General features: G+C 36.8%; 1 protein-coding gene across 3 annotated transcripts in view; it reads left to right on the top strand.

Annotated features, from left to right (window-relative positions):
* Positions 1-13,354, top strand: part of BARD1 (BRCA1 associated RING domain 1) — a 69,765-nt gene that overhangs the window by 10,791 nt on the left and 45,620 nt on the right. For 2 of the 3 annotated variants that reach the window (XM_031678261.2, XM_072961326.1), the window contains exon 3: positions 3,128-3,276. The exons of the other annotated variant lie outside the window; for it this stretch is intronic. In XM_031678261.2, coding sequence (XP_031534121.2) covers positions 3,128-3,276 — 149 coding nt within the window. The remainder of the gene's footprint in view (positions 1-3,127; positions 3,277-13,354) is intronic. 3 annotated transcript variants of the gene reach the window in all.

A 13,354-nucleotide genomic window follows, 5' to 3' on the forward strand; every position in this document is an offset into this window, starting at 1 on the left:
TAAACGGTGCACTGGAATAAGTGGTACCACAGTTGCTCAAAGTAAAAACCACTAGTCATACCTGGTTGCTATTTTTCTTTCTTATTCTACATCATTAAGTTCTAATGTGCCCTAAATCTTGAACTTTCCCTTTATTTTTCTCTATTTGCTACTATTTGTACTTTGGTCCAAGCCACCATCAAATTATCTCTTCTCAGACTATCATAGTAAGTTCATAGGTGGTCCCCTCCCCCATTTTCTACATTCTTATGAGTGATCTTTTGAAAATGTAAATCACATTCGTATCATTGCCTCTCTAAATTAAAATCCTTCAGTAACTTCCTATTACAATTAGAATAAAGTCCACACTCTGCACTAAGGTCCATAAGACCCTGCACAGGGCTTTGTCCCTGCCTGCCTCTTGGACCACATGTCCTTCTGGTTCGCACTGTTCAGCCACCTTCTCCTTTTAGTTCATTAAACACAGCAAATTCACTCCTGCCCCAGGACTTTTGCACTTACTGTTTCTTCCATCTGGAATGTACTTCTGCCATTTTTTTGTGAGGCTAGCTTTTCATCAGCTGTATTTCAGCTCAAATATTGTCTCCTCAGAAGGCCTCCCATTACCCTTGTATCAAATTTTGCTCGCTTCTTGTCTCTACTCAGTAGCAAGCAGATTTTTGTTTCAACGGATATACTCACTGTATATAATAGATTAGCAACAAATCTGCTAGAGCATAATAAACTCCAGTAAATTGTAAAGCATGTGTAGTGTGTGTGTTCCATACCCTTAGTTGGATTCTAAAGGGGTCTGTGACTTAAAATGACCAATGAAAGATTAGGAAAGGCATGAGAACATCTTAAAAGAGCAAATGGTCATCTGTATATGACAGAGGAAAGAATTCAGTATGGTTTTGGTTCATTTTTATTATATGATGCCAAGAATTCGGGCAGCTGTTTGTATTCTTTGCAGATTTGTAGCTCTGTAAAGCTGCTGAGCAACGCTGTAAATACCAGGCACTCTTCAAAGATAGTTTTGATATGTGCCAGGGCAACGGAAGCATTAGAGTCGAGGGGAGGTTGGAGGGACACAGATTTTTTTCTTATTGACACATTCTGGTAGTTTTAGGATCATGCCAGTGCCTAACAAAGGAGTCTATGAACTCTTACACATATCTGTAGTTGGAAAAAGGAGGAATATTTTAGTAGTCTTTTTAGATAATTATGGATATCCTTCTTTGATACCACACCATTTGGCAAGTGTTAGTTTCTCTAGATTTTTTACAGTGTGGAATCTAAAACCCTATCAGTGAACTTTTGTACTTTGCTACATTAAATTTAATTGGTTTATCCTGTGCTTTGAAATGGATCTTTTACCCAGCATCATTTTATGACATTGTGCATTCATCATTTGGAAAATATTGGCTTATGCAGATCTATTGAGAAATGACTTATTTCCCCAGAATTCTGGTTTAAATATACAAAATAATTTGGGAACAAGACATATGTTACAGAAAATTTAAAATAGACTGATCTGCATACTAGTGTGGTCCTGGTTAAGTGTCTGAACTGGATCTCATATTCTTCATCTGAAAATGAGGTAGTGGTTACTGATGAGAAGATTTTGACTGTATTTCATTGGTGTTCCTCAAATAAATATTGCATAGCTAGCAATGATTTAAATCCCCTGAGGAATCAGTTTACCTGTTCTTTTTTTTTTTCTTGTTTGTTAACTTTATTTTTTTTATTGATTTATAATCATTTTACAATGTTGTGTCAAATTCCAGTGTTCAGCACAATTTTTCAGTCATTCATGGACATATACACACTCATTGTCACATTTTTTTCTCTGTGATTTACAGTTTACCTGTTCTGTATGTTGGGGTTCCAAGATAAGAGTTCTTAACTACAAACAAGCAAAATCAAAGAATTCCTTTCTTTGCTAGAGAAGTTTGACATTTATAGAACCCAGTGATCTAGAAGACCTCTCCTGGCCCCACTATGGTTTACAATTTCTTTTACAACACGTATTGAGTTACTTTGTGACGAGAATCATCCTAGGATCTGAGGATACAAGGACTAAAAATGCCACAGGCTTTTTTTCTGAAGGGAGCTCCTACTGCAGTAATCCTTTGTTCCTACGAATAAGAGGGTCACATGAAAAGGGATGTAGTGTTTGGAGGAGATGTGGCTTTTACCACTGTTATATTACCCAGTCCTGCTGCAGCCCACCTGGTGAAGCTAAGGAGGCAGTGGATTTATAGGTCTCTTATTTCAGAATTCACAGATAGGCTTCAGGGGGGATTGTGACCAAAATCTTGTGCACATCTTCATCAGATTCACAAAGGGTTTGTAACCCCCAAAGTTAGGAAAACCCTTCTAACTATGAGACTGTAACTTTAGACAGGGAACCCGAGGTAATTTAGTTGAGTCCACACATTATGAAAGTGTCTGAAAGAACCAAAGATCTTTTCTCAAAAACTACTTTAAAGCCTTTAGATACTTTGCAAAAACAAAAGAAAAAATACCTTCCACCATCTTTTTGTCTTAATTTTAGGTATTTCCATGAAGCACGGTGTTAGGTTCAGGGTAGGAAAGTTTGAGATGCATGGCTTGCATGCAGTAGGTACTGAATGCGTTTGTTTGTATTTCCCTCTGTACTTTCACTCTTTAGAGACTATAGATTTAACTGAATATAAAAAATAGATAAGCAGCAAGTTTATACTGTATAGCACAGGGAACCATATTCAATATCTTATAACTTAATGGTGAAAGAGAATATGGAAACGAATATATGTGTGTTCATGTATGACTGAAGCATTGTACTGTACACCAGAAATTAACTCAACATTGTAAACTGACTATACTTCAATAAAAATATTAAAAAAAAACTATAGATTTACTTGCAGGGAAAAATCATGCTATTGTCTGGCCAAGTATAGTCTCTTCATAGCAAATTATATAAGCAGCTTTAGATTTAGACTGTGTGTGTGTGTTGTACTCTTTCAAAAACACTGTTTAAACTAATATAATTGACCATTGTTGGAACAGCCTCTGCATCATTTATTTCTGTTCAAACTGTTTATTTTTTTGAATTCACATTCTGCTGAATCTATTGATATCCATATATTTTTCAATCTTTTTTAAGTAATTGTGTATGTGACTGCATTGGAAGCGGATGTCCAGTGTGTTATACCCCAGCCTGGATACAAGATGTGAAAATAAATAGACAATTGGACAGCATGATCCAGCTTTGTAGTAAGCTTCGAAACTTGCTACATGACACTGATTTTTCAGGTGAGAAGTATCACTATCTCTCTTACTTAAATAACTGATAAATTCATACTGATCACATAAAGTATGTAAAATACAAATGGCATATTTCAGACTTTAATATTTAGAGTGTTAGGAATCATTTTGAGGGGTGACGGATACCTTAGAGATAATAAGTCTGACTCGCTTATTTTATCGATGAGAACCAGGATCCAGAGAGGTTAAATGATCTTGCCTGAAGGCACACGTGCAGTGAGTACCAGGAGCAGGAGAAGTGGAGCCTGCTTCCTCTGATCGTCAGTCCAGAGACTTTCGCATCACTTATTTTACTTGCTTTTTACAGTTAAAATAATTTCTGTATAATATATGTCCCTAATATATTTTGTCCCTAATAATGGTGATTTTGTCCGTAAACTTACTTAAATACACTTTTACAAGATAGAATACAACTTTCTGTGGATCACTTTTTATGAATTAATTAGATGTACGCATTTTGAAAGAGCAAAAATCTAATATTCAATTTCTTTTCTATTTAAATGGAGGTTAATGTTTTTCATATTGTTCTTATAGTCTGTGTGTTAACAATGTATCTTCCCATTGTGCTTTCTGCTCAGAACTGAATAGCTGAGGAAAGAAAGTAAAGTATTTTGAATCTTATAATCAGATATTGGGATTGTCTTTTTGTTGACCAGATAACATCATTTTAGCTTGTTTTTAATGGGAGGACTTTTCTTGACTGGCAGGATGCCATGAATATATGCACATATAAAATGGTTGGATTTCTGTGTTAAATCTTTTGATGTTGGGGGGTGGGATAGCCCAGTGCTAGAGTGCAGGCCTCAGTGCCTCCATTAAAAGAAATTAAATTAAAAAAATTAAAAAAAAAAAATTGAAGTTAATCATTTACAATGTGTCAATTTCTGGTGTACAGCACAATGTCCCAGTCATGCATACACATACATATATTCATTTTAAAAGAAACTTTTGCTCTTAAGAGTTCCAACATAATGTGTTACCGCCAACTCCAAAAGTAAAGTTGATTGGGCAAAAATAAAGAAATAAGGCAAATACTTCGAGTCTTACTGAGCAGGTCCATATTTTAACAAGAATTTAAATCATAATTTACATATTGAAGTTTTCTTCATTTAGTTTTCTGATTATTAAGACTCCATTTATGGTAAAGTGTGTTACGGTGATAAAGTTTTACTTATTTGCAGATGTAATTATATACACACATATTTTTAAAAGTACTTACCTTTTTAAAAAATAATACATTGTAAACTTCTTTCAGAGCATAATGAGGAAAAGTTTTATTATTAGTTTATCTGTGTTCTCTTCCTTCTTTATCAAAGACAGTGCTGATAGTGTTTTATTTTCAAGTTAAAAAAGATTGGTGTGTGATCTGCTCCCTCCCCCTCACCTCCAGTACCATTGATTAAAGCAGGAATTCTTCATCAAGAGTCTGTGCATCTCTGGCAGTGTTGGGGTTAGTGGGGGAGGATTAGTGAGCCTACTGAGTTAAGTGTACAATATGAAGAATGTTCATGTCTATGTGAAAGCGGCTTTCATCAGATTCTTCAACAATGTTGGCCGTGCGTTGAAATTTGGGGTGCTAATTTGTTTGTGGCTGTCATGATATTTTGATTAGATTCCTCTCTAGTTGTTGAATAGTAATATATTAGCTTGCTAGGGCTGCTGTAAGAAAGTGCCACAGACTGGGTGACTTAAACAACAGAAATTTATTGTCTCATGGTTCTGAAGGCTAGACGTTCTAAATCCAGGTGTAGGAGAGGTCAGTTACTTCGAGGTCTGCCAGGGAAGGATGTGTTCTAGGCCTCTCTTGTCATCTTGTAGAGAGCAGCCTTCATGTTCATGTGGCGTTCCCCATGTATGCATGTTTGTGTCTAATTTCCCTTTTTTATAAGGGCACCACTCATACTGCATTAGAGTTCCACCTTATCTGCAATGACCCTGTTTCCAAATAAGGTCATATTCTGAGGTACTGGGATTAGGACTTCAAGATATGAATTTTGAGAGGGACACATTTTAACTCATAAAGAAATAATGTGACGTTTTTCGTGGTGATAAGTGGGGCAGAAGAGTAACCCTCAGTGGGTTGATTGTAGTCAGTTATGGTACCTGGGGTACTGGGTGCCGTGTGGTCCAAAGCAGAATTAGATGACTCCTCGAGAAATTTTACTGTAGTTAGTAATGTCTAAATTAATCAGTACAGCTTTCATATTTGGGCCATGGAATATTAAATGCCTTAATATTTCATCATTAAAAAAAGATATTTAGGGAAATTACTGAGTTCAGAACAAGTTTTTATGTGGGATCTGAGGCCTTTGGAATGCTGCCATCCTCCTCTCGGAGCAGAGGTGGAGTTTGCAGAGAGAATTACAGTGATTCACTTTTCAAAGGCCATTTTCCTTATTATAATGAGTAATTGTATACTTTTGTTTTCCTTACTGTAGTAATAATTACATTAGTTCTTACCAGATTTTAGCTGGGCTGGCTTTAACATTTTACTTATTTTAAGATGAACTGGAATTTCACAGTTTGGCTAATCTGTAGTTAGAGCTTTAGGAATCTTTATTCTGTAGGTGAGGAACTTGAGGGCCTAGGTTGGGCAGGATGGTCATGTTGTCAGTTTCTTGCTTTTTTTTTTTTATCATTTAGCACAATGCTTTGTTTTGGTACGGGTATTTGTTATATTTGCTGAATTGATTTGGAGAAAAATTGACAGTGTTAAGACTAATTCATATCCCAGAGACTAAACTTAATTAAAACAATTTTAAAATAAATTTGTAGGTTTTGCTTTCAACAGTCCATGTTATAATGGTAACATCCTCCTTTACTACATTAAGAGAAGATAAAATAAGTCTAGAGTATAAACATTTTGAAATATAAATTTCTATCTGAATCTGTAATTTCCATGGTTCAAAGTTTTTTCTACTTATTCTTAGTTTCATTGCCATCAACTTTTCCTCCCAAGGTCACCCAAAACAAACTAGCCTTGAAGGGCATTTGAGGTGTTTTCTTTTGGTATATCCCTTTGTTTCCTTATAGTTTATTCAATGTATTTCATGCATGCAGACCTTTATGTTAGTTTATTATCTAGCAAGTACTTCTAAAACTAAAGTGTTACAAGGCACAGTAGGTAAATAGGTAGAGGGAACTAACAGTTGGGTACAGATAGTGGTTGGCCCTCTTTATACTGCGGAAATTGGAAAATGATCTCATTATAAAATAAAGATATTAGATTAAGTGTTCCCTAAGTTCTAGCTCGAAAACCATGCAGTTTTGTTAAACGGTCAAATGTTGAAGATGGTGAATTAAGTGGAATGGTTGGGCACCTCCCATGTCTTTTTTCAAACCTGTAGTTCACAGTTTATCTTCCAAATGAACCTTGTTATTTTCATTTACTATAAAATATATGATTACTGTAATTAAGGTGGGTAATTAGGAAGAACTTATCAAATCATGGACATAGTATATGGTATACTGGAGATAAAGAAGCCTGATTTATAGTAGTACTTTCTAAAATGAGCTTCTAAATACTTGAACAGATTTTTCTTGGTTCAGTGTACTTTAAAGAGAAGAGATTGTCATAAATTTTTCTGACAACCATTTATGGATAATTTTACCTTATTCTTTAAAACATAATCTGCTTTCTACTAGTGGAGTTAAATTTAAAAGTTTTTATTTTCTCTTTCCCCCTCATCATATTAAATCAGACCTTGCAGGTGCTGGTCAGGTTCTGTGAAGCTTATGTTGGTGTTGGTGACATTTAAAAAAAAATTGCTTTGATTATGCTTTCATAGGATTCCAACTTTCTTTTCTGGTTTTGGGAGAGATGGTGGTCTTTCTGTAACAAATTACATAGTGTTTCATATATGCCATGACTTTTATAATAGATGAAGATGAGCACTTGAATAGCTGTGTCGCTGTTGTTTTGTTTTAAATAGAACTGAATACTTCTTAACTTACAAGGCGTTAATGTTGCACAGATGGTAGCAAAGTACTCTCCTTTGATTTTTAATAAGGGGCTAGTTTGTCAAAGGGATTTCTCAACTTCTGTTATGAAACCTATAATAGAGAATAATTTGAAAGGCACACAATGTACATCATTATAATCCTTTGATGTAGATTAATGATAGCTAAATCACATTTTCTAATTGCCTCCCTTTTCTGTAGTTTATTATTAAGTTTTAAGCAAAACACTTGGCCAGGTTGCTCCTTTGCAACATGTGCATCTCTGTTCTTCGATATTTTGTGGTGTGCTCAGAAATATGTAAATTCAGAGGATAGGAGTCTTTTAAATGTCATCATTAAGAAATTTACTATGTAGGGGAAGGACCAATATTTTTCTTCATGAAATGAATATGGTCATTTATCATGTTTAGACGCAGTCACCCGGAAAGACTGCTGTAGCTGTTAATGGTATGATTTATGTTCCAGCAGTGGTGGTGGTTTTGCCTTCTCCAGTCTTAACTTAGTTATGCTGTGTAAAATCCAGAACTTAAAATCGTGCTTGTGTGGTTCTTGCTCACTTAGGACAAGATACATAATTAAAATCTTGAGTAAATTTATTACCGGATGATTAGTGAAATTATCGTGTGCACACAAACTACATGAATAAATGCTCTCTGCATTTACTCCTCATTAGCTAGGAAATACGTGCTCCTTCCTGAGTCTGAAATTTTGTTGTCTTTTTCAATTTAGATTTTTTAGTTGATTGTGTTGTTACTACCTACAAGCCTTAATTTTCCTTTAAAATGCCTCATTCTATGCTTTGTATGTTTTATAAGCGTTGAGGACGTCAGAATTTGACTTGTTTTTAATTGAAAATGTCATCAGCTATTTTTAATAATCAGCTATGTTCAATAATAAATTTTAAAAAATCAAATACGAGCTTTTACAGCTACCAGAGGATTAACCTTTCAGTCTTTGTAATACTGCATCTTTCTTAAAAAGTAATTCTTGTAACATTACATTTTGACCTTTTCTCCAGACTTGAGGTTGTATCGGAAATGGCTTGGTTTTGAAATCCACTTGTCAATGCAGAGAAAAGACCTTGTTGAATTTAGACATAAAGTCTCTGTAAATGGATCCTCATTCTGATTGTTTTAATATCCAAGATCCTGTCCTGAGAGCACTCTTTGGAGCAGGTTCAGTTAGGATTAAAAAAGGTGTCAGAGGGTCTGCTCTTAACTCAGATGCCCATCCCTCCTCCCCACTGGGTTTAGCAGTTACTGTCTTTTCAATGCAAGGCTTTCCTTTTCCACTTCCATGAGGAGGGGATAGCTGTTTTTTTGGAGTAGAATGGAGTTTGACTGAATTCTTTTGCTTGACAGGGATCATATCTCTGAAATTTCTACAGAGATAAATACTAATTGTTTTCCAAAATCCACTGTTTCATTTTTTTAAATCTTTCTAAAGTGCTGTCTTTTACTTGGCAGATCTATTTATAAAGACAGGACTCTTGTACTTAAGAAACATGAGGCGAAAGAGTAGACAGAAGAAGAGATTTTGAACTTGAGACGATTTGAGTTAATTAATCCTCTTGTGTATTAATAATTTTAAACTGATAAAACCATAAAGTGTTCTATGTGAATAAATAATCTAAAATAAATTAAAAATAGTATTTCATAACTTCCTTTTCTCTTGCTAATATTTTAAGACATGAGAAATGTTGAAAAGAAATGTATTCCCAGAAACAATTGAGAAAAGTGAAATTAAAATTATGTTGTATCTCTTAAGTATTAAAGCTTCACAGGAATAACACACTTGACAATTTTATGTAACTCCTTGGTAACATCAGACGTATCGTTTCCTACACGGAGGATGTTACCAGTCCTTAGGAGTGAGATGCACTAGTTGCTGTTGATTTTCTTCTTTAAGTGACTTGGTTTCAGAATTTGGTTCGTTACAATTTTTCTCTGGATTCCGTAGTGTAAGAGAAATTTTATACAGAGTTCTCTTCAGTTTGAATGAGGAGTGACCTTGCAGGAGAAAAATGTAATTTAGATAGCTTCCTTTTTCTCTTTTAAAAATAGGAGAAATAAAACATAATCCAGTTGTCCTGGTTGGTTATAGGAGATTGTCTGTGTTAACTTGGAGAATGAGTATCAGGTGATAAGAAATCATTTGCTAGTCATGTTAATCCTGTCAGGTGGTGGTGGTGGTGTTTTTATGGTTTCCCTTTTCTTCTTGGTACCTGAAATGGCCTGATAATCGAGTTTGTGTGGAGAGAAGAGCCCTGGATTGGGAGTTAGGAGACTCCCTTTCTTTTTAACTTTAATTCCTCATCTTTAAAATGATTGAATTAGATGAGTGGTCATGTTTTCTTTTAGCCCTTAAAATGAATTCTAACCTCCCTTGTATAAATACTTGTCAAGATTTAAGAGAGGATAGGAAATCATTTATTCATCAGTTCATCCGTATTTTCTGAGCAACCGTTTATGTGCTCACCACTGTGCTGGGCTGAGCTGGCTTGTTTTTACCTGTCTGTGTGGAGTGAGAGAAGAGAATGTTAAGGGAATTTTCAAAAGGAAAGTGAACGGGCTTAAAGGCAGAAACTAAGTAAGAATTTGAAGAGGGGTCACTGCCAGAATCAGAACGTGGGGGGCGGTGCAGGTCATGCACTAGCTCTGGAGCATCTGTTAACGGGCAACGTTGGTAGGGCTAAAAAAATTCAGTACGTACAAACATTATAGCGTATGTCATGTAAAGAAAAACTCACTTCTCCTTTGTGTCTCCTCTGCTTACACGACTGTGTTACCTACGGTGCTGCTTCACTTTTGACACCACGTGTGTGGGTTTTCCATGCATCGAGCCATTCTGTGACACCAGTTGGGTGGCCTGCAGTTCACTCAGTTCTGAGACTGTCTAGCTGAGGGTAGCATCAGATCTGACGGGTTAAGAGTCCCGCAAGACCACACAGCCTCCTCCCGGGCCTGCTGCCGTCAGATGTCAATCTCAAGTCTCGGTTGTGCTTCTGACTGATTCGCTATAGATCGGAGGTTCAGATGAACTTTGAATAATTTGCTAGAGTGGCTCACAGAGCTCAGGAAAACATTTTACCAGATCACTGGTTCATTATAAAAGGATATGGCTCAGGAACAGCCTGATGGAAGAGATGCAGAGGGTGAGGTATGTGGGTATGTGGAAGGGGCAAGGAGCTTCCAAGCCCCTCTGGGTGTGCTGCTCTCCCAGCACCCTCACAGGTTCACCACCCTGGCAAGCTCTCCAGCCCTGGTTTTTCTGTGTTTTTACGGAGGCTTCATCATGTAGGTACAATTGATTAAATCATTGGCTGTTGGTGATTGGCTCAACCTCTGTCCTGTTTTCCTGGAGGTTGGAGTGAAACTGAAAGTTCTAACCCTTTAATCCACGTTGGTTCATTTGGCAAACAACCTTCACCATTAGGGGCTTTTCAAAAGTCACTGTATTAACATAAACTCAAGTGTGGTTGAAAGGGGCTTGTTATGAATAGTAAGACACCTGGTTCACCTTTTCATTGAAACTATTTCAGAAACTAGAAACACAACTAAATAAAACAAAATATGCCCCTATGTTTCATATGGGAAATGACAAGGATTCTAGGAGCTATGTGCCAGGAACAGTGGACAAAGACCAAATACACATTTCTTGTAATCACAATGCCACATATAGAGTGTACTTAGTGAAAATTTTAATGCTTACTGAGTGAAAACAGATATGAATTCAAATGCAAGCCCCATCACCAACTAAGTATATAACCTTATACAAGTTTTATTTTCTACTTGTTTGGTTTAGTAAAGAAATATAAGAGAACATTCTCTTAGCAATTGATTAAGCAGTGTAAAAGTGTGCAGAGTGAAATGTGTCCCCCCTATCCTTTGTCCTCAACCAAAAAGCACAAAATCTTTTTCAGAGGTACTGTTATGTTTAACCTCCCTAGTCTTTTATGAATTTATGAAAATATTTGGACATAAACACAATAGAATTTTTAAAACATAGATGGGATTATGTTACACTTACAAGTGTCTTGAACAACTTTGCGTGCTAGTTGGTATATATAATGGCTACGTAAGATTTTGTAGTATAAATGCTCCATAGTTAACTGATTTCTGATTGATAAACATTGACTTTTTTTTCCTAAATTATGCTGTTACAAATATTGCTGAGATTAACACTTACACATCTGTGTTTGCAGGCACATGCATGAATATTTTGTATATTTTGCAAGATAGGTTACGAGAGGAGGTGAAATTGCTCTGTGAAAGAGTATCTGTGTGTAAAATTGCAAATAATTTATCACCTTGCCTTTGAAATTGCTCATTGCAGCTTTACACCTTTGATGATGATTAGCACAGGGCCCACATGGACTCCTGCACATACAGAGGGTTGTGATACAGGAAAGGAACACCAAGCTCGGGGAGTTAATCATTTTTATTGTAATTCGAAATAAGCCTGCTTATTTTCCACGGGGAGACACTACATCCCTCAGGGTTGCTTGCTGCAAACACAGCCCTGAGAAATGGCCTGGGTAAAAAGCAGCCAGGGCCTTGCCTTGTTGGTACACCCTGCAAGGGCGTGCAGGGGTGCTCAGGACCCCGGCAGATTGTCTCTCCCAGCGTCAGTGTTTCTTCTGTAGATGCAGTCAGTGGTGTGAGCTGGAAGCATGTGGGCTATTTTTGTCACTTCTCCTTTATTCATTTCATCACCAAGTCCTGTAAATTTTATCTCCTAAATATTTTTCAAGTAATTCTACTACTTTCTTCTCCTACTGTCACCTCCCCAGTCTGTTATCTTCTACTAGCACTCTTAACTTCGGTAAGGTGATTCTCGCGTCCGCTCGTGCGTTCTTCCAGTCTGTTCTTCCACCCTCCAGCCGAGAGCGATCTTTTAAAAATACAGATGTAGTCACAGATGCTACCTGGTTCATATGAAGCATTTTATTGATTTTCTGTTGTTCTTAGCATAGGTATCAAAGTGTTTAACACTGCGAGCAAGAAATTTTCATGGTCCGATTATTGCTTTATAGTCACGTCTTTGCACCACTTTCTTCCTTGGTCTCTCTGCAAGGCAAGTATACTGGCTGTCTTTTAGTTCCTTAAATATATGCCCACCTCTTATTGGGCCTTTAAGCATATTGTCATCTCCCCTGCCTATTTGTTTAGTTAATTAGTAGTCTTTTAGATTTTATATCTGATACTTTTTACCGCTTCTATTGCTACAGTGCTTGTCAAAGCCACTATGATCTTCCTCATGGATGATAGCTACATAATTGGTCACTGTGTCCATTCTTTTAAAGTTCCTCCTTCACATAGCAGCCAGAGTGGTCATTCTAAAGCATAAAACATCATGTTTCCTGAACTGAGTCTGAATGAGATCTAGCTAGCTTTACCTGGATTATATAACCCCATTCATTTTATTCATTCAACCGATATTAGTTGAACATCTGCTGTGTGTTGCACACTGCATAGGCATGGGGAATATGGTAGGGTAGAGACACAAGCTTCTGCCTTCCTAGAGCTTATATTCTGATGGGAAGAGACAGACAAGACACACAAACAGAAGTAAAATAAGTAGGAGGTGGGGGTTTGTAAGTTTAAATAGAATGTCAGGGATGATCTCACAAAAAAAAGTGACATTTGGATCCATGACCTGTAATTGGTGAGAGAGTGAGCCGTGCACATATTTGGGGGAAGTGGTCTCCAGGCAAAGGGGCAACAAATGTGAAGGCTTTGGGGCCAGAGGATGCCTTGTGTATTTGAGGAACAACCGGGAGGCCCAGTGACTGGAACAGTGAGAAGGGAGCGAACAGGAGATGAGATCAGGAAGGAAATGGAAGGTCAGGTTGTTTCTGGTCTTGCAGACTAAAGTTTTGACTTTTATTCGGAGTCAGATTGAAAGTCTCTGGAGGATTTTAGTGATAGGATCTAAACAATTATAAAAGGACCACTGGCTGCTGTGTTGAGCATTGACTTAGAGGGGAGGAGGCAGACATAATTAGGGAGAAGCCATAGGAGGGTAAGGTAATAATGTAGTGATAAATGATGATACCATAGTGGCAGGAACGGAGGTTTAAAAAGTGGTCAGGTTTTGGATGTAT

The sequence above is a fragment of the Vicugna pacos genome, chromosome 5 (assembly GCF_048564905.1).
Source record: "Vicugna pacos chromosome 5, VicPac4, whole genome shotgun sequence".
In the NCBI taxonomy this organism is placed as follows: Eukaryota; Metazoa; Chordata; class Mammalia; order Artiodactyla; family Camelidae; genus Vicugna; species Vicugna pacos.